We start from the raw sequence: 24519 nt of genomic DNA, 5'->3' as shown, positions 1-24519 counted from the left end.
GGCAGAGAGAGAAGCCTGTGGGACCCCGAGATCACAACCTGAGGCAAAGGCAGTAGCTCAATTGGTTAAGCATCTGCTTTCTGCTTAGGTCATGATCCAGGGTCCTGGAATCAAGCTCCCTGCTCAGCACGGCCTGCTTCTCCCTCTCCCTCTGTGGTGTACCTTGTGCTTTATCTCTTAGTGTCAAATAAAATCTTAAAAAAGAAAGTAGGGACTCATGGGTGGCTCAGCAGTTGAGCGTCTGCCTTGGTCCCAGGGCGTGATCCTGGAGTCCTGGGATCAAGTCCCTCATCAGGCTCTCTGCATGGAGCCTGCCTCTCTTTTTCTGTGTCTCTCATGAATAAATATCTTAAAAAAAAAAAAAAAAGTAAAATATACATAACAAAATTTGCCATCTTAACCATATTTAAGTGTACAATTCAGTGGCATTAAGTATATGCACAATGCTGTGCCTTCATCACCACTATCAATCTTCAGGACTTTTTTGTTGTGCCAGTGTACTCATCAAACCATAACTCCTCCTTTGCTCCCCCACGCAGCCCCTAGTTACCTCTATTCTACTCTCTGTTTCTGTGAAGGAGATGACCGACCTCAGGTATTCAGGTACTTTAGCTAATTCATATAATTGTTTTTGTCCTTAAGCCAGTTTGAAAAAGGACAATGAGAAATCGGAAATTTGACTGTGGAGGTGTCTGGCTGGCTCAGTCGGTGGAGCACGTAATTGATCTCTGGGTTGTGAGTTCAAACCCCATGTTGGGTGTAGAGATTACTTAAAAATAAAATCTTTTAAAAGGGGGGGGCACACCTCGGTGGCTTAGGTGGTTTAGTGTCCAACACTTGATTTCAGCTCAGGACTGTAAGATTGAGACCCGCACGGGGCTCCATGCTTATAGCCCGGGAATCTGCTGGAGATTCTCTCTCTCTCTCTCTTCCTTGCTCCTCCCCGAGCCTGCACATTTTCTCTCTCAAAATAAATAAAATTTTAAAAAATCTGACCATAGACAGAATATAGATGATAGATGATAGCTGGAGGGGATGAATGTGGGTGCTTTAGTTTTTTTTTTTAATATTTTATTTATTTATTCATGAGAGACACAGAGAGAGAGAGAGAGAGGCAGAGACAGAGGCAGAGGGAGAAGCAGGCTCCATGCAGAGAGCTGGACGTAGGACCCGATCCTGGTACTCCAGGATCACACCCTGGACCAGGCAGGCACTAAACCGCTGAGCCACCCAAGGATCCCCTAGCTTTTTTTATTTTTTTACCGGTTGTAATTTGATGCCAAGAGTGAGGTGAGAGTTCCCATTTGAGAAGGAAGTTGATTATCTGAGGCTTGCAAAGACCTGGTAAAACCAGCGCTTTTAACAATCCAGCAAGACAGGTATTATTTCATTTTATTGGTAAGAAATTGTGGAGGCCGAGAAAAATCAAGCCATTCCACCTCAAGTTTAGCATTAGCACAAGTACAGCCATCTTAGGCCCCTGTGAATAAGAGCTGAACTTTACAGGAAAAACTGCAGAATGTACCTCCGCAGGGAATCCCTTATCAGAAAGACAACAGAGCCCACACCCGTGGTAGAAAGTCCCATATTAGAATGAGAACAGAGCTCAATGCCCTTGAAAGCCCCATATCAGAATGTAAACAGAACTTGAGAAATTCCTCCACCTCCTCTGAAAATCCCCTAGACCAGCCCATAAAAAATCCAGCTGTAACCCACTTCGGGGTCCAAGTCCCTGCTCCACTGTGTCGGGTATACTTGGATCCAAGCTCGAGCTTGCAAATAAACCCTCGTGCGCTTGCATCGGTGTGTCGGCTCCTTGGTGGTTTCTTGGATTCTCAGTCTTGGGCACAACAAAATGAGAAAGGGGAAGTAATTTGCCAAAGACCAGATTTTAGTGGGTGGGCTGGGATTCCAACCCACACCCATCTGGCTAGGAATGGGCTGTAAGCCGGTCTTAACATCCTAATTTTATAACCAATTATTCTGCTACCCTTGCTCAAAACCCCCAAGTATGTAGGTTTCTTCCCCCTATAATTTGTGCCATCAATTACAGTTGGCCCTTGAAAAATATGGGTTTGAACCGCATGAGGCCACTTATATGCAGACTTTTCAATGCAGTGCGGTACTGTAAATGTATTTTTTCCTTATGATTTTCTTTCTTTTTTTTCTTATTAAAGATTTTACTTATTCATGAGAGACACAGGCAGAGGGAGAAGGAGGCTTCCTGTGGGGAGCCTGATGCAGGACTTGATCCCAGGACCTCCGGAGCACACCCTGAGCTAAACAGACATTCAACTGCTGAGCCACCCAGGTGTCCCTCCTTATGATTTTTTCTTTTTTTTTTTTTTAAGATTTTATTTATTTACTCATGAGAGACACAGAGAGGCAGAGACACAGGCACAAGGGCAGAGGGAGAAACAGGCTCCACGCAGGGAGCCTGACGTGGGACTCGATCCAGGGTCTCCAGGATCGTGCTCTGGGCTGAAGGTGGCGCTAAACCGCTGAGCCACCTGGGCTGCCCTATGAGTTTCTTAATAACTTTTTCTCTAGCTTACTTCGAGAATACAGTATATAATACCTATAACATACAAGATAGGTGTTGGCTGACTATGTTATTGGTAAGATCAAGGTTTGGGGGGAATCAAGTTATATGCAGATATTTAGGGCTCCTGGCTGGCTTAGTCAGTAGAACATGCAACTCTTGACCTCAGGGTCATGAATTCGAGCCCCATACTGGGTGTAGAGATTACTTAAAAATAACTAAAGCTCACCTAATAAAAATTCTAACAGAATTAAAAAAGAAGTTACCTGCAGATTTTCAACTGTATCGCTGGGAGAGGAGTCAGTGTCCTTTACCTCTGCTTTGTTCAAGGGTCAACTATAATTCCTATAGTTTTCTTGTGTTTCAAATCTTCCCTTACTCCATTGCTGTCATGGCCCTAACATTTAATTTTTGTTTTCCTGATGTCCTTGATGCCACTCTCTCAATCCTGTCATCCATCTTTAATACCAAGGCTACATTCATTTTTCTAAAACATTTTGGTGACTGCCTGCTGAAAATTTGTCAGCGATTCCTTATTGCCTTGAAGGTGGTGGTGTCCTATTTGATTCCAAGGTTTGAGAAGTTAAGCAATGCCTAACGTTCTGGTGAGAGGAAAAACTCCCCTAAAAGCCTGATATATAAGGGAAGCCATTTAGAAATTTAGATTTCTAAATCAGCATGTACATAAACTTGATATAAACCAAAAGCCTAACTTACAGCCCACCAAGTGTACACTGTACATCTGTAGCCTAGAGGAAAAACATCTCAGTTGGTTAAGTGTCTGCCTTTGGCTCAGCTCAAGGTCCCAGGGTCCTGGGATCAAGGCCTGCTGCCTCTCCCTGCTACTTGTGATCTCTCACTCTCTTGCGCTCTCTAAAGAAAAAAAAGAAAAAAGGTCTTGATTAATGTACCTACTCCTTGCATTCCTTGACAGTAAAACTTGTGATTCCTGCCTATATGTTAATTTATAATCTTTTGGGGTGCCTGAGGGTTGCTCAGTTGATCAAGTGTCCAACTCTTGATTTCGGCTCAGGTCATGATCTCAGGGTTGTGGGATTGAGCCCTGCCTCAGGCTCTGCAGGGAGACTGCTGGAGATTCTCTCCCTCTGCCTCTCCCCCTGCTCTCTCAAACCTTAAAAAAAATCCATAATCTTTTCAGCTTTTACAAGATGTAAAAAAGGATAACACTGTAAAAACTGTTCATTCTCCGGGTGCCTGGGTGGCTCAGCTGGTTGTCTGCCTTTGAATCAGGTCACGATCCCCTCAGGATTGAGCCCCATGTTGGCTCCCTGCTCAGGGAAGAATCTCCTCCTCTCCTTCCCTTCTCTCTCTCTGACCCTCCTCCCTCCCACCTGCCCTTGCTCTCCTGCTGTTGCTTGCATGGGCTCTCTCAAATGAATAAAAAATCTTTAACAAATAAGCAGTTCATTCTCCAGAACACTTTCTTCAAGAGCATATTTTCCCAGGTAGCTGTCTTAACTTGGGCTCTAATAAAACTCCTTTTATTTTTTAGTGGGGATGGTGGCAGGGGTGGGGGCATAGAGCACAGATGGGGAAGGAGAGACAAGCAGACTGTGCTGAGCCCTGAGCCCAAAATAGGGCTTGGCCTCACAACCCTGAGATCATGACCTGAGCTGAAATCAAGAGGTGGCAGTTTAACCTACTGAGCCACCCAGGCACCCCTCCTTCTTACTTGTAGAGATTCTAAAAAGTTTGTTCATTTTATGTAGACAATTCCATTAGTGAATAATCGTAGTTCTTTAAAAACGAAAGTTTTTTCCTTTAGATTTATGTGTATTATTTTTTCAAATACCTACTAATTGTTGGATCTAACCACTTAAAATAGAACCATTAGTTACTTCTTTGGGGGTTATGTTATGGAGACACTAACTGGGGCTGCATCGTGAACTGAGAAAGTTCGTTAAGCTCTGGCCTAGATGATAAAAACCCACATTTCTTAGCCTGGACTTCAAGGATCTTCAAGACTTCTAACACCAAGTACCTTCCACCCCTGCTATTCCTGGCTCAAATCTTTCTCCAATATTTGTTTGTTGTTTGACCTTGGGTAAATCCACTTAACTTCTGAGCCTATTTTCCCTGGCTGTAAAAAAGAGATAATAGTGCTAACCTTGTGGTGGTTAATGAGGATTACCTGAAAAGTGCAGCAAGGAGTTATGTGTATATGCCTCTATATGACACATACACCATGTATTGGCATAGCGCAAGTGCCCCGTCAAGTGTCAGGTATAGTCCCCTCTCACCCTGAACCTCCAAACAAGCCCCAGTTCCCCTTACTTTCCCAAGACTCATCTGTATATCCCCTCAGCTTTTTATTCTGAAGCATTAAATGATTTTATTTTCTCCCTGGAGGTTCCAATGATACCCCCTCCTTGGGTTTAATTTGCTAGAGCAGCTCACAGGCTCAGAGAAACATTTTATTTTTTAAAAGAGATTTTAATTATTCATGAGAGACCCACAGAAGCAGAGACATAGAGGGAGAAGTAGGCTCCCTGCAGGGAGCCCGATGTGGGACTCAATCCCAGGACCCTGGGATCACTCTCTGAGCTGGAGGCAGATGCTCAACCACTGAGCCACAAAGGTGCCTCAAGAAACAGTTTACTTACGAGATTATCAGTTTACCACACAGGCTGTAATTCAGGAACAGTCAGGCAGAGGAGCTGCAGAGGGGAAGGGAAAGGAAGCTGCCTCGGCCTGAGCTTGTTCCTCTCTCTCCCCAAACCTCCATGTGCTCACCAACGTGGAAAGTTCTCAACTATCTAGCCAGCTTCTTCAAATTGCTCTTCCTTCAAGCTCCAGTCTCGCCCCTTTTCAAACCTTCCCCAACCAAACTAGTCCAGAGTTAATTACTAGAGGACACAACTATGTCACACGCACAACCCACTGTTAATCAAGTGTTGCTGTGTTATTGAACTTATATCACCTGCACATTGTTTTGCCAAATAGACTACAAGCATCTTTGAGATTAAGAATGCCATGCTAGGGATCCCTGGGTGGCGCAGCGGTTTGGCGCCTGCCTTTGGCCTAGGGCGCGATCCTGGAGACCCAGGATCGAGTCCCACATCAGGCTCCCGGTGCATGGAGCCTGCTTCTCCCTCTGCCTGTGTCTCTCATGAATATATAAAATCTTAAAAAAAAAAAAAAAAAAAAAAGAGTGCCATGCTACATTAAAGTTTCCTACAGCATCTGGCAAAGTGGAGGGTACAGATCACCATTTGTTGAGTTTATAGAACATGAGTTCATCTGGCCTCGGTATCAGATTAAGTGCCCAGAACACATGTACAAAAGGCAGATGGAGCTGGAGAGGTCGGAGGAGGGAGAAGGCAAGAGTGCACAAATATCAGCTGGTGGTACAAAGAACCGTGAGGCAAGGCCCCTTGGGAGCCCAGGCCACTAGAGAGCAGGGTTTCCGCACTGGGAAAAATGGGTAACAGGCATTGAGAGTTACATTCCCAGTTGTTAACGAGGGAAGCCTGGCAAGGAGGTCAAGATCCCACAGCTGAGTTCTTCCCCTCTCCTTCCAAGAAGGAAGTAGAACTTTTTCTTTTTTTGGCCAGAAATGCCAATTACAGATTCATTTGAGTAAATAACCTTTTAAGCTATAAACATGCTGAAAATGAGTAGAAGAAAATATTCAGCCATTGTCACTGGTGAGAATTATGTAACTGGGTTTCTCCGATAATTTCTGGGCTATAACCAACTATGCGAAGGTTTGTGTGTGAAGGCAAAGAAATTTAGCCCTGAAAGTCAGGGTGGGGGTGTTACTTGGCCCGATTGGGTGGTAGTCTCAATGCTTAAGGGGGGCTGGGGGGCGGGAAGCCTGGGTGGCTCAGCAGTTTAGCACCTGCTTTTGGCCCAGGGCGTGATCCTTGAGTCTCGGGATCAAGTCCCAGATTGGGCTCCCTGCATGGAGCTTGCTTCTCTCTCTGCCTAGGTCTCTGCCTCTCTCTCTCTCTCTCTCATGAATAAATAAAAACCTTAAAAAAAAAAAAAGGGAAGATAGCCAAAGTCTGCCTGGATGAACGAAGAAATGAAACAGAGCCATGCCTTTGGTAAAGCTGAGGGGAAGCCTGCCATGGACTTCAGCTGACCTAGGACATGGGCCAGGATTGGCTGTGCACATTGCAGCAGAAAACCAGGCTCAAGAATATAGGGAGGACACAGGCAGCTAGTGACACACGCCTGGGGGGTGGAGTCTGGCACCCACTGCTGTCAATAGGGGACAACCTCAGAAGACCAGCTACTGCTCCTGGAAGACAGCAGGGCTGGTGACAGAGAACTTAAGTAGAAGAAAAAATTCTGGGTTAGATTGAGGTTTTGAACTTCTCAACTAGATCAGGTCAAGAGCGTTCAATGGATATTTTTCAGTTAAAAGGCTTATTTTCATTTCTTAATGTTATAGTCAGGATAGTTACAGAAATATTTATTTTACAAGTAGCACTTAAAAAAAAGTGATTTAGATTAAAAGCTCCAAGGTGTATTATTTCAGGTAGGTGTTATTGCTATCTATACCTTCACCCCCATTTATTAAGCCATTTCAAGTAACTTCTTGTTCATTAATTTACAATGAGGTATAGAGCCCAACCAGGATGAGACAGAATGTGTTCCAAGTTCAAGGGGACAGCATGGCTTCTCAGTGATGTCTCCTGTAGAGCCTCTGTGCTCCACTGTACAATTAAGGTTTTCTTCTTACACATCTGAACATGACCTTTGGGATCCTCTGGCTGGCGTTGGTTTAGTCTCCTGATTCTAATGGCATGCTGCTTTGTGGCCTAGAAGGCTGATCCAAGCTTTTGGGGGCCCCTCTTGCCAGCCTCGATAATGTATGTGTGAGGTTCAGGAGAGCCCACCAGTCTAAGGGTGGCGCACGCTTGCCTAAACTGTCCTTAATCCTACGCAGAAAATGTTTCCATTCTGGGGATGGTGAGTCCTAGAAGGTCATGGCCAAGAAGCAGATGTCCTAAGTGGCTTCCCCTGGGGGAGCCATCTGGTCACTTGCTTTTTATCACATTTCTAATAGCTGCTCCATTTCCTCTAGGGCTGCTGTAAAATCATTTACTTGACTGTTACATAATGTCTGCTGTTCTAGGAACCGGGCCCTCTCTTCTTCTTTAATCTTCAACTTTACTTTTAAGGCCTGCATGGAAAGACATTCAAAAAGAACACCCACAAAACTTTGATTCACATGAAAGGCAACACCATTTCAGGACATTATGCTTCTCTTCCCTTGAGAAAGACTACTTGAATGCCAACAGACGTGAGATTTTCTATCTTAGATCTGTTCATCTGTGCTGGGTTTAGGAATGGTCTCTACTACAAACTCCTATATCTAAACAGGAGCCATGAAATTCTCTAGGATTCCGTGCCCTGTCCCATGATTCTTCCAAGCAATCGAAAGCAGTCCAGACTCAAGAATCCAGTTTCCTATTATAGGTTTCCTTGAGATATCAGGTTTCCAAAGCATAGCTTACACACACACACACACACACACACACACACACACGCCCACCTCCTACTTTGAGCAATTTAGCGTTTTGCATATTGCCTCAAGCTCTGTAGAGGTGAGTCTTTGGAACAGAAAATCAGTAATCAACTGAAGTCTGGGAATTTAGTTAATAGTAATGCATCCATGTTGGTTTTTTAATTTTGACAAATAGACTACAATAGTGCATGATGTTAATATTAAGGGCACTGAACTCCATTATCTTTGTAATGCTCCCATAAATCTATTATTACAAAGTAGTTTATCAAAAAGAAATAAATTGGTTAAGAAAAAGTCCTCCAGAGACCCGCCCCCTGTGGCAGGAAATGGTTATCCTGCCTCAGGATGACGTCTGCCTCTCACCTGTAACTCCTCCATCTGCTTTTTGGCTGTTTCATTAAAAAGCTTCAGCTCATCTTGCAATGTTTCTAACAGCAACTGAGAGTAAAGTACAACACAGTAACAAATCTTTACAGATATGTGAAAACTTTCCTCATATAAACTAACCTAACTTCTTCATAAGAAACAAATGTTAATTAGATGATCACCAACAACCCTTCTGTTCAGTCAGGCGTTCACTGAGCATCCCACACGTGCTGGGCTACTAGGCACCCCTGGAGTCCACAGGATGGACAGACCACCCCACATGCATGTGCTCTAGTTACATAGGCAATGTGGGCAAAGCAGCCATCGAAGAGGTGACTGCTAGCCTGTGGGGTCAGAGGAGGGCTTCCATAGTTAGTCTAGGATCCTAAGATGACAACTGACCTTTCTGGGGAAGAGGCCATAAAAGCTCAAAGACAATATCAAACAACTACCTTCCCACTTTGGGGAGCGAACCAAAGAGAAGCTGAATTTAATTCAGGCTGGATCTTTCCATCGTGCGGTTCTCAGTAAATGGGCAAGGGGAGAAATTTGGTAGAGAACTGAAAAGCCAGAAAGTTCTCTATACAGGTCCATCTTATCATGTGTCTTAACGTAGCATATTTTTAACTGAGACCCACTCATATCTGTAAGCACAAAGTCGCCTTCCAAGTAAAGTATGCTATTTTGAGTACACATCCACTGCTTTCTCCCACTATCATGGAAAACAAAGGCTGCTTCCTGGACTTTGCTGAGCACATGGCAGAGACCTTGGTTGGGCAGAGCCCCATGGTCACTTAGCTCTCCCCCACTCACACCCACACCCTCACCATAGAGTCTGTATGATCCGTGGTGGCTTCTTGCTGTGATGCTGAGGTCTCACTGCCTAAAACTGATGCAAATGACAAAGTCAGCCTTGCTTAGGGAACTGCACCTAAGACAAAAACTAAAAACCTCTCCAAAGACAAGAACAGGAATATTTATGAGGGAAACTTCTCAAAGAGTCTGGTCCCTGACTTTCTCCTAAGTTTTCACCTTGGCAGGGGCACCTACACCTTCCCTCAGAGCTTTATTTTACCTCCCTCCTCTCTAGCTTTGGATACGGTCAAAAGTTCATTCTGCTTTCTCTTTAGCTTAGCAGGAAATGTGTCCAAAGGAAATGTATAGGTTGGACTTTTTGGGTTTGTTTATAATACAAACAATTATTTTTATTTTTTAAAGTTTTTTAAACATTTATTTAATTTTAGAGAGGAGAGAGAGCACGTGTACATGTGGAGTGAGGTGAGGGGCAGAGGGAGAAGGAGAGGGAGAACCTTAAGCAGACTCCCTGCTAAACATGGAGCCTAACACGGGGCTTGACCCCAGGAGCCTGAGACACGGTTCAATCCCACCAACCTGAGATCATGAGCTGAGCCAAATCAAGAGTCTGACGCTTAACCAAATGAACAACCCAGAAGCCCGACAAAAAACTTTTTAAAGCTTTTGGGCTTAAAAAAGTTATTTTTGGTAAAATTAGTGCATATGCATTGTAAATTAAAATCATACAAAAACGTATATGGTGACTATAAAGAATATATCCTAAAATCACAGGTTAATCAGCAGCATTCGAAGTCAGTGTTTCTGAATTCAAAGAGGCCTGGGTTCCTTCCTGGGTATTTTCAGGCTCCTCACCTCATTCTGAAGCTCTTGTACAGTCTTTGGGCAATTACTTCTTCTACTCCTCCCTTTGCTACAAACTCTGCTCTCTAGGGACAGGGTCAGGATAGAAATCACATTTAACCATTATGAGTCTGCTGACGAACCAGGTTTAGGAGCCCTTGAAACAATATCATATCTGTCTTTTCCCATCTGGGAAAGTTAGTATTTGCTCTCTGCCTTGAAAGAAATAAAAGATTTCTGGTCTATTTGCAAGATGATACTTGGTGGCACCAAATGAATGGCATAAAATGTTCAGATAGGAGATAATCCTCCCTCCACAATAACTGAAATTCTGTTGCTTAAAGTCAACATCACAAGGGAACAAAGAAAAGCTCCTCCAGGGGCCCCTGGCTGGCTCAGTCAGTAGAGCTTGTGACTCTTGATCTTGAGGTTGTGAGTTTGAGCCCCAGGTTGGGTGCAGAGATTACTTAAAAATAAATCTTAGGGGGCAGCCCTGGTGGCGCAGCGGTTTGGTGCCGCCTGCAGCCCGGGGTGTGATCCTGGAGACCCAGGATCGAGTCCCACATGGGCTCCCTGCATGGAGCCTGCTTCTCCCTCTGTCTGTGTCTCTGTCCCTCCCTCTCTGTGTCTATGAATGAATAAATAAAATCTTAAAAATCAATCAATCAATCTTAGGGGCACCTGGGCGGCTCAGTCAGTTAAGTGTCTGCCTTCGGCTGAGGTCATGATCCCATGGGCTCCACATCAGGCAGGCTCCCTGCTCAGCTGGTGAGTCTGCTTCTCCCTCTCCCCACTCCCTGCTTGTGCTCTTTTGCTCTCTCAGATAAATAAAATCTTTTAAAAATAGTAAAATTAAATCTTAAAAAAAGAACTAAAAGATCCTCCAAATCTTCAGGGCTGTGCTAAGCAACCCTTGCACTAAACCGGTCAGCTAATGGGATGCTGGAATCCTGACACACCGTCCACAATCACCCCAGGAAATGGCAAGTGCACTGACTCCTCCTCCAAAGGCAACTGTGTCCCATCTCTTACCTGGGTTGAGGCCCTTGCTCTCCAAAATTGCCAAACAGTTATCCTGAAACTTCTCCAGCAGCTCCACCTTTTGAGTCAGGTCTTTCAGTTCTCCCTAGTGAGGTGCCATGCAGACAATCAGGCTGGTCCCGCTCTGCACGGGTGGTCTTTCCCGCCCTTGCTCCTTGTACTGCCATGGCCCAAGCCTGGCATCTTCTCTTCCTCCCTCCGGGCACCAGGCAATACAGTCTTCTTCCACCCACGGGGCCATCCCTCGGGATTCCACGCATTACCTAGTGCAGGGGTGACAGAGGTCCGGCAGGTCTCTTACCTGAGTTTCAGTCAACTTCTGGTGTAGCTGCTTGTTGACGGCCTCTAAGAGCTGATTCTTATCCTTGAGCTCTTCCTCTGATTTCTGCTTACTCAGCGGTTTGTAGCTGTAATGGTAAGTGTGCTTATAAGAAGAGGTGGAGGTGTTAAGAAAATGACTTGTGGGGGCAGCCCTGGTGGCGCAGCGGTTTGGCGCTGCCTGCAGCCTGGGGTGTGATCCTGGTGACCCGGGATCAAGTCCCACATCGGGCTCCCTGCATGGAACCTGCTGTGTCTGTGTCTCTGCCTTTCTCTCTCTGTGTCTATGAATAAATAAATACAATCTTTAAAAAAAAAAAAAAAAAAAGAAAATGACTTGTGGGGTCATACACACAGGGGTTCAAATCTTGGCTTCATTATATAGTGGTACAGGACCCTCAGTAAGTCACATAACCTCTTTGAGGCTTTGTTGCCTCATTTCTAGAATTAGGATAATACATTGCATAATATCACTATTGTGAAAAATAAGAGAATACCTGTATAATTCTTAGTACAGCTATTGACACATCATAGTAAATACTTAATAAATAATAGTCATTATCATCATCAATATTAAACCTTCTTTTCAGTGCCCTCAGAGTCTTTCTTGAATAGTACTTTATCTTCAGGACTTTTTTTTTTTTTTAAGATTTTATTTTTTAAGTCATCTCTACACCCAAAGTGGGTCTTGAACTTTGAACCTGGAGATTAAAAGTTGCATGCTGAGGGTACCTGGGTGGCTCAGTTGGTAAAGTGCCTGACTCTTGATTTCAGCTCAGGGTCCTGAGATTGAGCCCCACTGGGGCTCCGTGCTCAGCGAGGAGTCTGCTTGAGATTCTTTCTCCCTCTGCTCCTCCCCCGTGCTCTCTAAAATCAATCAATCTTTTAACACATGCCCAAATGATAGATTTGAGATTAGAACCTATTTCTATAAACTTTCCAGCTTGCATTATTTCTGTCCTCAGAACTACAGAACATCCAAGCTAGCCTCAAACAGAGATGGATCCTTCCCCAGGATTTCTGCCACCACCACAACCACCACCATCTCAGAGTCACTGACCACACAGTGCCTCCTAACCTGAAGGCTCACATTCTATTGATGGCCCCAAGCTGGGTTTGGTTTCCAATTAACAGTGGTCCTGGCATGGAGCCCAAAAAGCTCTTGTCTGGTTCTCAAGATGGGAGCATCACTGATCCTTGCCCTGACAGTGGTTCTCGAACCTGGCTGTGCCTCACCCCTGAAAATTCCACTCAGATTTCTTGGGGTGGCACCCAGACTGTAACACATGAAACAAACCCACGAGTGAGTGTGAGGCACAACCAGGACTGAGATCCACCACCTTAAAATGGTGGCCAACTCTCATTCACCTTGATGCTCACCTCTTTCTGATGTTCCTCCTGATGGCAGGGTCTGCAGCTTTGACCTGCCTAGAGAAGCAGTAACAAAGAAATCAGGATGTTCACTAGTCTTACTGCAGTGATCATTTTGCCATAGATACAAATACCTAATCATTATGTTGTACATCTGAAGCTAATATGATGTTTAAAAAAAACAACAAAGAGGGGCGCCTGGGTGGCTCAGTGGTTGAGCATAGGCCTATGGCTCAGGGCATGATCCCGGAGTCATGCATCGGGCTCCCTGCAGGGAGCCTGCATCTCCCTCTGCCCATGTCTCCGCCTCCCTCTCTCTTTCATGAATAAATCAAATCTTTTTTTTTTTTAATCAAATCTTTAAAAAACAAAACAACAACAAAGAAATCAGACACTTGTAGCATTGTTGTACGTGTGTTATGAACAAGGCAGAACAAAGAGCCTGGTCTTCTGAGGAAAAAAACAGGGATTACATACAATGCAAACAGCCTGAGAAGCTCTGAGAGCCTATGCCCTTTTGTCTCAGCCTAGGACTGTTGAAAAAGGCTTAATAGGGAATGGACTCCAACTCCTGACCCACCTCAACCACCCGACAGACCTGCTGCTCCTCACAATGGTGTGGCTATCTCATGTCAACCTGGCTCACAAGGGAACTGAGTAGAGGGACACACACTAGCTTGGGCAGGACTACGCTCAGACTGGCAATCTAAGCTAACGGGCAGCCCCATCCACCCTGACCACCAAGTAGGGCTGGTGTTTGGCCTTAATACTGCCATTTGCACACTCAGAGCAAGAGGTGAGAGAAGAAAGTCCCTGTTATCTTGACCCTCACTAGGCCTCTTCAGAACTGGTCAACACAGAGGGTTCTGACACACAACTGACTCGGGCTGCCCTGTGCTCTCAAGACTCCTATTTTCTAAACCTGACAATGAGCAATTTCTAGTAAGATGTTCTCCTCGGATACCAACAATCTCTCACCCATTCTCTCGTCTTGGCTTGACGATTTTTGTAACATCATTTTCTGAACCTCCTGAATGAAATCTGGAAGCATCCACTTCTTTGGATTTAACAGGTAAGAGGCTCTTAGAAGTGGCTCGAGTTTGTGTGTCTGCAAAGGAAAACAAGTGGGTGAAATCTCAAGCATTGTGACCCAACTGCTGCAACTAACCGTTCCGTTCCGGGTTGTCAGAACCCTGTACTTTCACGCTGGCCCATCTCAGTTTGTGAAGACTCATTCAGAAGAACACGGCTTCTAGCCTAATTGGAGATGGAAACCAAAATTCTTCAAAAATGATGGTGCAATATATTTGAGGATAGCTGAGAACTTGAGGATTCAGAAAACTGAATGGCCAGGTGGGTATAGGTGGGAAAGTGAATGTTGGTACAAGCAGAGAGCTAAATGGGAGGCAGCATGGCCATCAGCAGGGCAGCACCCAGCTGGAGTCCTTCTTCAGCAGCAGCGGAACCCACTGGAACCCACCGGAACCCACCCACCAGGCGAAGGTCCTCGCATTCTGGCACCAGGCACTCCACACCCTTTCCAAGGCTGCACTCAAGCTGCTGCAAGGTTCTCCTGTTTTTTTTTTTTTTTAAAGATTTTATTTATTCATTCATTCATTCATTCATTCATGACAGAGAGAGAGAGGCAGAGACACATGCAGAGGGAGAAGCAGGCTCCATGCAGGGAGCCCGACGTGGGACTCAATCCGGGTCTCTAGGATCACACCCCAGGCTGAAGGCAGCACTAAACCGCTGAGCCACCAGGGCTGCCCACAGGTCCTCTTTTAACTGTTAAGTTATTTTGACTGGACAGTCTCCCTAAATACCTAAGAGATGTCTTTGTGTCCCCAGTGCCTCGCAGAGTATCTGGCAGAGTCACAGCGGTTCAGCACCCACTTGTTGAGTAAATGGAATGCTTCACAGCTCCCCGGGTTACTTCGCAGACCATTTCTAAATCATCTCCTCTAGTCTTCTTTCCTTGCCTTTTTTTTTCTTTCCCTTTTCCACGCTGATTGCCTTTACTGCCAGCCCTTTTAATTTGTTTGTTATTAAGTCCAGAGCTTCCCTATTTGGCATTCTGTTTTGATCTTGCTAGGGTAACTGCCAGATAAGCTGAGAAATGGCCCTGCCAGGACACTCTTCTTCCCTAGTCCTTATGCCAGCCCTCTACCACACTGTCTTTCTACCATGTATATTCCATGGCAAATTCAAGGAACTTGTTCTGGAGTCATGTACCGCTCCTCCATTGGCCACCCCAAACCACTCCCATGGGTTTCCCAGTTTAAACGTTCACTTTGTTCATCCTTCAGCTTGGCCTAAACTAAGAGCTGGAATGATTAAATCAGATTGAAGAAATGCGGTACAAAGCATTGACTGGATCACAGGGATCAGGAAATTTTGTATCTGTATTTGACACAGATTTTATTCTGATGACTTTAGCTACACAGCAGTTTGGAATAAATATGATTTCTCAGGCTAACAAATTGTTTCATTTATAGGTACACTCACTGGGGACTTAAACCCTATTTTTCTGTTCTCTTACCCACAAAGCAATATTGGAAGGGTTCTTTTTGAGGTCTCTGTCTGAAGTAAGCATTTTTTTTTTTTAATCTATTTATTTTATTTTTTAAAGTAGGCCTCACATCCAACATAGGGCTTGAACTCACAACCTGGTGTTTAGGAGTCACATGCTTTACCAAGTGAGCCAGCCAGGCACCCCAGGTCTCTGTCTGAAGTAAAAAATAATGTTGGGGGGAACACAGTTACCTCCTCTTTCAAGTATTAGTAAGTCATACATGGCTACCCCAAGGAGAAGGTGTTAACAATAAGTTGATTAAAATTACCTTTCTTCAAGGGACACCTGGGTGGCTCAGTGGTTGTGTGCCTGCCTTTGGCTCAGGTCATGATCCTGAGGTCCCGGGATGGAGTCCCACATTGGGCTCCCCACAGGGAGCCTGCTTCTCCCTCTGCCTATGTCTCTGCCTCTCTCTCTCTCTCTCTCTCTCTCTCTCTCTCTCTCTCTCTCTCTCATGAATAAATAAATAAAATCTTAAAAAAACATTACCCCTCTTCATTGACTGGAATCAGTTCTAATAATCTGTACTTGCTAGAGCCTAAGGACTTCATTATAGGAAAAACTTAGGATTTAACAAAGACTGTCTTCTTGAAATAAGAAATGCTAAGGAGAACTGGATGGTTGGTCAAGGTCTACACTTTCTAACTTTCAATTCTTTTTACATATGTATGTTATATAGTCAAAAAAAAAAAAACCTGGGCGACAGCCTTAAAATATTCAACTACTGAGATTATATATGATCATAAAGCTGGGACAGAGAGAGAAAGCTGAGATAAAAACTTCTAACTTGGCTGGGGAGAGCCAATCACTCTCCACCCAAGGAAGGGCAATGCCTTCCAAGGCAAAGGGAGGGCAAGGGGCCTGGCCCCAGCTCCCGTGCCAGATGTTCTTAGGCCAGGTAAGATTAAAAAACAAAACTATAAGCCTTTGGAGAAAAGCCTGTTCACTTCACAGATCAATCCAGCTACTGCACCAACCACCTGGGAAGAGTCCCCTGGGAAGGGGTCTTAAATAGCTCCTTCAAAAACTCCCACACAGGTTCTGATGTTTGTAGCTTATTTTGTGCTCTGCTCTCCAGATTAGGCAGCTCCATAACCGCAGAGCCTAGGAGATTACTTTCAACCACAAGCCCAGTAACACACAAAGCAAGATGGCAAAGCAATCAGATATTGCTTTTAATCCTATTTCTATTCCCAAGGTTGTGGAAAACTGTGGCTAAGCTTGGCCCCTCTCTCTCCCTTCACCCAACAAACATTTTTTGATGTTTTGATATAGTTTACCTTATGAGAGACACGGTGCGAACCGTAGTGCCTCTCTCTAAGAATGAGGCTTCTCAAATGACTCTCCTCCCTTCTCCCTGACAACAAACCCAGTCCCTCCAGATAGCCCAGATCTGAAAATAAAACGGGCAATTGTTTAAAAAGGGATTCCTAACTTGAGGAAATAATATTGTGGAACAATCAGCAACTTGAATCTAATTAGTGAATGCAGCACGATTAGGTTTGGGAGGACGAAAGAGGGAGGGCAGGTCTAAAATCCTTCCACAGGGCCCTTCCCCAGCCCCCATCATAAACCTAAATAGATAGCCCGGTTCTAGGGGAGTCAGCAGGTTGTCAGAGCCTATGGAATGCCCGTCCCCTGCCGGCGCCCCCCTTTCCCGGCCCCCGACCTGAGCCCTCGTACTCCCCAGCCTGACCGCCCCGGCCGGTCCGCAGGGCGGCGAGGGCACCCACCTGACGGCAGGCCGCCGCTCTGCACAGCGGGAGGCTGCAGGGTGTATATGGTCTTAACCACGCTGGTCATCGTAACGAGGCGGCACGGCTGGGCCCTGGAAGGTGCAAGGTGAATGTTACCCTCTGGTGGGTCAGGGGGCCCGAGTAGGCGGAGGGCCCCGGAGAGCGCGACCTGGCCTGTCCCGGCCCGGGGAAGAAGTCGGGCGAAAGAAAATTCTCCATTCCCGGTCCATCCCGCGCGCCCCCGACATCCAGCCCGTCCCTCGCCCCGGGGGAGCCGAACCCAGGCGCCTGCAGCTCCTGGCCGCTGCCCTCGTCGCCCTGGTTCAAAGGACGCTGCGCGGTAACTGCCGCACCAGCTACCCGGGCTGCCGCCGCGCTTTCAAATGGAAACTTCCGGTGATTGGGCGGGAGGGGACTCTGAGCGCGCCCCGTAGGCGGCCATGTTGTACGGCGCGTGGTGCTGTGGGCCACGCCTTGAGGGGCTGCCATGCTGTACGGCAGAGCAGAGCCGAGGCGAAAGCCCGGGCTTCTAGGCTGTGGGTGTCGGAGGCCCCAGGTCTGGGCAGGGAGGGGAGTGGTGCACCTTGTTGGTCTGAAAGGAGCTATGAGCCATATTCTGGCTCATATGAGCCAGAATATGAGTCATATTCCGGGCTTGAGACACACACGCAGTCACGTTTAGAGTCTATGTCACAATCCTCTTTATTTGGTCTGTGATTGTCAGGGATTTTGCATGATGCTTGATTGGCAAGAGCATAAGAGTATTTAGATGGGCATGTGGAGAGGAGCAAGTGAGGTTTTAAAAGGGTCAAAATAGGGATGCCTGGGTGGCTCAGCAGTTTAGCGCCTGCCTTCGGCCCAGGGCCTGATCCGGGAGTCCCGAGATCGAGTCCCACATCGGGCTCCCTGCGTGGAGTCTGCTTCTCCCTCTACCTCTCTCTATCTGAGTCTCTCATGAATGAATAAATAAAGTCTTCAAAAAAATAAAAGGGTCGAAATACCCGTCACACCTACCCTCAGTCCTGACTTTAAAGATGCATTTATTTGAGATGGAGACAGAAAGCGTGTGAGCAGGGAGAAGGGGAGAGACGGAGGGAGAATATCCAGCTCAGTCCTACATGAGCACGGAGCCCTAGGCGGGGCTTGATGCCACCACCCTGGGATCATGACCTGAGCTGAAAATCAGTCAGAGGCATAACTGGCTGACTGAGCCAGCCAGGCACCCCAGTCCTAACTTTAGTAACACCCAGATTTTATTTTTATTTATTTAATTTTTAAAAAGATTTTTTTAAAGATTTAAAGAGCCCAATGCAGGACTAATACCAGAACTCAGGGATCAGGACCTGAGCCAAAGGCAACCACTCAACCACTGAGCCACCCAGGTGCCCTTATTATTTTTTAATGTAAGCTTTGTGACCTAGGAGGGGCTTGGATTTACAACTGGGAGATGGAGTCCCACATTCTACCAGCTGAGCCAGTCAGGTGCACCAGCACTTAATCCAGATTTTAAGCAGAGATTCAGAGCTGCTACTAGAGAATAGAGCAAGGGTACTCAAGCACTTAATGCACTCCTTCATTTCACTCAATAGTTATTGAGCACCTGCCCTGTGCCAGACCACTCCTACAAGAGGAAGGATTGGGGGAGGGGCAATAAATATCGGACAGACTTTGCCTCTTCCCTCCTGGAATTTACAATCTAGGAAATGTAAACAACCACACAAACTTATTAGTTACGTCTCAATTAAATGGGAAAAAACCCTCAAATAAATATGTATTTACCAACTGTAGTAAAACGATGAAGGAAAAGCACAATTGTGCTATGACAGAAAAACGGGGAAAATTTAGTTGAAATTGGATAGTTAGGGAAAATATCTAAGGTGATGTTTGATTAATAAAAGATAAGTGGGAGTTTGGGGTGCCTGGATGGCTCAGTTACCTTCAGCTGGGGTCTTGGTCCCAGGGTCCTGGGATCGATTCCCACATCCCTGCTCAGTAGGAAGCCTGCTTCTCCCTCTACCCCTCCCCAGTGCTTGCTCTCCCAAGCTCTCTCTCTCAAATAAATACATACAATCCTTAAATAAAGAAAAGATGAGTGGGAGTTAATCAGATAAACAATGGAGGAGAGAGAGAAAATGCAAAGTCCCAAAGCAGGAATGACTAGCTGAGAATGAAAGGTGGGAGGAAAGTGGTACAGATAAAGCTGGAGATGAGGCAAGGTTGGAAGGCCAAAGATGAAGGGATTAGATTTTATCTCAAGAGTAGTGGGAAGTCATTGGAATTCTAGAGCAGGAGAGTGTTATTCAATTTATATTTTAAGAAGCTCACTCTGACTAATTCATGGAAAATAGATTAAGGAGGGGTAGGGGCAAAACTAGGGAGATAGTTGGAAGGCTACTGGGAGATACTGAGAGGCTACACATTAGAGATGATGGTCGCTTGGCTATGAGAGTGCTTAGAGTGTAGAGGCCACTTTTAGGCAAACAAGCTTGAGCAATGACATGCAGAAACAGGCCACACCATCCGGCTGAATACAGATGGACCCATCAGGTGACCCACCTGGAAATCTCCATAGACCCTAACTGACCAATGGGCTACTTACAACTAGGCAGTTACTGAAAAAGGGAAGCTTCAGTACTCGTCATGCCTCTTTTCTTATCCTTTAAAGACAACCCCTGCCCACTGCGGCCGGCCAGCCGACAACCTCTCCTCTGCTCTCCTGCCTGTGGCTCCCTTGCATTATATTTAATAAACGTCTATCTCTTTTGTTCTGCCTCAGATGGATCCTTCCACCACCCATGCCACCAGCTTTCACCTGATTGCCCCACATTTTGGGGCCCCCATCTGATTGGACAGACACCCCATTTAGACTCCACAAAGATAGAAGAGAAGCAGACACATTTAAGACAGTTTTTTTTTTTTTTTTTTTTATGATAGTCACAGAGAGAGAGAGAGAGAGAGAGAGGCAGAGACACAGGCAGAGGGAGAAGCAGGCTCCATGCACCGGGAGCCCGACGTGGGATTCGATCTCGGGTCTCCAGGATCGCGCCCTGGGCCAAAGGCAGGCGCTAAACCGCTGCGCCATCCAGGGATCCCTTAAGACAGTTTTTTGAGGTAGAATCTCAGGACCATGTTGGACTGGATATGGGAGGAGGGGAAAGGGAGAAGGAATTATTTTTTTTAAGATTTTATTTATTTATTTGACACAGAGAGAGAGACAACAAGCAAGGGGAGTGGGAGAGGGAGAAGCAGGCTCCAGAGGGAGAAGCAGGCTCCCCACTGAGCAGGGAGCCAGTCTTGGGGCTTGATCCCAGGACCCTGGGTTCATGACCCGAGCTGAAGGGAGATGTTAAACTTACTGAACCACCCAGGTGTCCCAGAAAATTTTTATAAAAAAATTTTTGTAAAAAGATTATTTATTTTAGAGTACGTAGATTTTGTAAAAAAAAATTTTTTTTTTGTTAAAAGATTATTTATTTTAGAGTATGTTAGAGTGCACAAATGGGGAGAAGGGCAAAGGGAGAGAATGGCCAAGTGGACTCTCTGCTGATCAAGGTGCCCCAAGCAGGACCAGATCCCACAACCCTTGAGATCATGACCCCAGCTGTAACCCGGAGTTGAGTGCTCAACTGAGCCACCCAGGCACCCCAAGAAGGAAATCTAAGGAGAATTCCTAGGTTTGAATAACTGTGTGGATAGTCACTATTTTTGTTGCTGGGAGATTGAGAGCTTAGTTTTAACATGGTAAACTTGAAATGCCTCTCAGACATTTATGTGGAGCAGTCAAATAGTCAGTTTGGAATACAGGCTTTGAGCCCAGAGGGGACTCTGGGTTGGAGATATACTCTTGGGAGTCATGGGTATATGGATGTATTAAAAAAAAAAAAAAAAGCTAAGATATTGGATGAGATCACCAAGGGAAGAATTGTACAGAGTGTACAGAGAGCCAGGGATAGGGGTAGCAGCATTTATAAGTTGCAGTGATGAGATGCCAGCCAAGAAACCTGATAAAGAGGTGCCAGAGAGGCGAGAAGACAACAAAAAAAGGGTGGTGTTTTAGAAGCCAAGGAGGAAGAAGTGGTAAACTGCTGAAGGAGGGAGTGGTAAACTATTGAAAATAACCGGTAAATAAGTCATTGGCAAATACAGCAAAGGGAATTCTGGTGTAGGGGGTAGGTCTGAGTGGAAGCCACACTGGAGTGGGTTAAAGCATCCATGAGAATTGAGGAAGCAAAGATGACAGGTGTAGACATTAGAAACTTTGTGAATGGAGTAGAGCAACTGGGCAGTAACTGTGGAGGTAGGTTGTGGGGGTCAAGGAAGGGTTTTCTCAAAGGTGGAGCTACTAGTGGATACATGTGCTAACTGGAATGAGAGGATAAAAAGGATGCTTCAGTGGGAGGGGGGTGATCAAAGAAGCAAAGTCATACAGAAAGGGGGAAGCTGGAGTAGCATTTTCAAAATCATCTTTTTGTTCATGTACCTCCACAAATAATTTAAAGAACCAAAAACAGTGTACCCTCTTGCCCATTTTTAGTTGATGCCTATATTTTTTCATAGTTTCAAATATTTGTAAAGGATGCATTTTCTACCTATTATATATTGTGTACCTCTTTATTCATTTCTAAAATTCTTTTCTTTTGGTGTTTCAGTTTGGACAATTTCTATTGCCATGTCTTCAAGTTCACTAATATTTTTTCTTCAGTGTCTAAACTGTTGTTAATTCCATCCAGTGATTTTGTTTTTTATCTCAGACATATGTTTTCATCTCTGCAAGTTAAATTTGTATATTAAAAAAAAAATCTTCCAAGTCTCTACTTAGCTATATGAACATATGGAATACAGCTATAATAATGTCTTTATCTGCTAATTCTTACATAGGTGTCAGTTCTGGGTTGGTGTTGGTTGGTTTTCCTTCTCACTGTAGTTCATATTTTTCTGCATCTTTGCATGACTAGTAATTTTTTTATTAGACTTTTTATGTTTTTGCATGCTGATTATTTTTGTATTCCTGTAAACATTCTTGAGGCTTATTGTGAGATGCAGTTACATTACTTAGAAACAGTTTGATCCCTCCAGGTCTTACTTTTAAAATGTATTAGGTGGGATGAACAGTGTTTAGATTAGGGGTAAGAAACAAATAAATAAACTGGGACTAGTGTGTCCTCACCACTGAGGCAAGACCCTTCTGAGAACTCCAACCAATCCCCACAAATTATGAAGTTTTCCAGTCTGGCTGATGGGAACAGACAATATTCTAGTCCTCTATGAATATTGGCTACTATTCCCCCTAATCATTTTGGATGGTTCTTTCCTTAACCTCAAGTAATTTCCTCACATTTACATGATGAGTAATGCTCTGCTGAATAGTCAAGGGTGGCCCTTTACAGATCTCCAGAATTCTCTATGCACCTTTTTTCTCTCCAGCAGTCTGTTCTGAGCACTTTAGTTTGGGTTGCCACAAACTCTGAGCTATCTTCTTCAGTTCAGGGAGTCTGCATGGCCCTGCTTGGGTTCTCCCCCACCCCCACTGTGTGTCCTAGAAACTCTCTTAAGCAGTAAGCTGAAGCAATCATAGGGCTTACCTCATTTGTTCCTTGTCTCTCAGAGATCACTGTCCTTTGTTATCTGATGTCCACCATCTTGAAAACTGTCATTTCATAGTTTTTATGTTTAGTTGATTGTTTCAGGAAGGAGGGTAAATCTGGTCCCTGCTACTCCATCTTGTCTGCAAGTGGAAGTTGTATATGTACTTTGAATGTATTTTTGTTCAAACCATGGAGCTGCAGATTTAAATCATTCCATTTTTGGAAAATGCCCACCATGTATCTTACATGCAAAGCCATAGGATAGACCTCTATACCCACAGCCAAATCAGATTGTCTTTTTTTTTTAAAGCTTTATTTATTTGAGAGAGAGAGAGAAAGAGAAGTGGAAAGGAGCAGAGGAAAGGGAGAGAGAGAGAATCTTAAGCAGACTCCTGCCTGGGCATGGAGCTGTACCAGGTTGATCCTAGGACCAGGAGCTCATGACCCCAGAAGAAATCAGGAGTCAGATGCTCAACTGACTGAACCACCCAGACTGCCCCTAATTGACTTTCTTTCTTTCTTTTTCTTTCTTCCTCTCTTTCTTCTTTCTTTCTATCTTTCTTTCTTATGATTTTATTTATTTGTTTGACAGAGAGAGAGCACAAACAGGGCGAGTGGCAGGCAGAGGGAAAGGGAAAAGCCAACTCCCTGAGGAACCAAGAGCTGGATGTGAGGCTTGATCCCAGGACTCTGGGATCATGACTTGAGCCGAAGGCAGATGCTTAACTGACTGAGCCACCCAGATGCCCCTCCAGATTGACTATCAGAAAAGTCTGGTGCCATCTTTCAGTTCAAACAAATGTGATTAATATGCATCCTGTTCAACCTTTCACTCTTTTTTTTTTTAAGATTTTATTTATTTATTCATGAGGCACACACACACACACACACACACACACACACACACAGGCAGAGACACAGGCAGAGGGAGAAGCAGGGTCCATACAGGGAGCCCGACCTGGGACTCAATCCTAGGTCTCCAGGATCAGGCTAAAGGCGGCGCTAAACTGCCGAGCCACCCGGGCTGCCCAACCTTTCATTCTTGTTTTTTTTTTTTTTTTTTTTTTTTAATTATTTATTTATTTATGATAGTCACAGAGAGAGAAAGAGAGAGAGAGGCAGAGACATAGGCAGAGGGAGAAGCAGGCTCCCATGCACCGGGAGCCCGATGTGGGATTCGATCCCCGGTCTCTAGGATCGCGCCCTGGGCCAAAGGCAGGCGCCAAACCGCTGCGCCACCCAGGGATCCCTCATTCTTGAATTTGAATTCTAATCTATCTTTCTTTCTTTCTTTCTTTCTTTCTTTCTTTCTTTCTTTCTTTCTTTCTTTCTTTCTTTCTTTCTTTCTTTTTCTTTCTTTCTTTCTAAGATTTTATTTGTTTGGGGACGCCTGGGTGGCTCAGCGGTTGAGCATCTGCCTTTGGCTCAGGGTGTGATCCTGGAGTCCCGGCATCGAGTCCCACATCAGGCTCCCTGCATGGAGCCTGCTTCTCCCTCTGCCTGTGTCTCTGCCTCTCTCTCTTTCTCTCTCTCTCTCTCTCTGTGTGTCTCTCATAAATAAATAAATAAATAAATAAATAAATAAATAAATAAATAAATAAATTATTTTATTTATTTATTTGTGTGTGAGAGAGAGATAGTGAGAGAGAGCACAAGCAGGGAGGAGAGGGAGAAGCAAGCTCCGTGTGAGCAGGGAACCTCATGTGGGGCTCAGTCTCAGGGTCCTGGGATCATGACTTGAGCCAAAGGCAGATGGGCAACAACTGAGCCACCCAGGTACCCCTTGAATTTGAATTCTTAAATGAAAAAGGCACAGAATTGAATAATCA

General features: G+C 45.1%; 1 protein-coding gene and 1 long non-coding RNA gene across 3 annotated transcripts in view; one reads left to right on the top strand and one right to left on the bottom strand.

Moving 5' to 3' along the window:
• Positions 1-24519, top strand: part of LOC111093290 — a 51597-nt gene that overhangs the window by 3390 nt on the left and 23688 nt on the right. The gene's annotated exons all lie outside the window — the stretch shown is intronic.
• KNSTRN (kinetochore localized astrin (SPAG5) binding protein) lies at positions 6960-17754 on the bottom strand. Of its 2 annotated transcripts, XM_038580053.1 has the most exons (9): positions 17386-17751; positions 17103-17197; positions 13773-13902; positions 12804-12851; positions 11407-11512; positions 11097-11190; positions 9236-9297; positions 8406-8480; positions 6960-7697 (listed from the first exon to the last, which is right to left on the bottom strand). In XM_038580053.1, the coding sequence occupies exons 1-9, from the start codon at positions 17592-17594 to the stop codon at positions 7566-7568; spliced, it is 951 nt and encodes a 316-aa protein (XP_038435981.1). In that variant the 5' UTR covers positions 17595-17751; the 3' UTR covers positions 6960-7565. The 2 variants fall into 2 exon arrangements, with proteins under 2 accessions (XP_038435981.1, XP_038435982.1); XM_038580054.1 differs by lacking the exon at positions 12804-12851 and having other exon boundaries at positions 17386-17754.

The sequence above is a fragment of the Canis lupus genome, chromosome 30 (assembly GCF_011100685.1).
Source record: "Canis lupus familiaris isolate Mischka breed German Shepherd chromosome 30, alternate assembly UU_Cfam_GSD_1.0, whole genome shotgun sequence".
NCBI lineage: Eukaryota > Metazoa > Chordata > Mammalia > Carnivora > Canidae > Canis > Canis lupus.
This window is presented reverse-complemented; position numbering and strand designations above follow the sequence as displayed.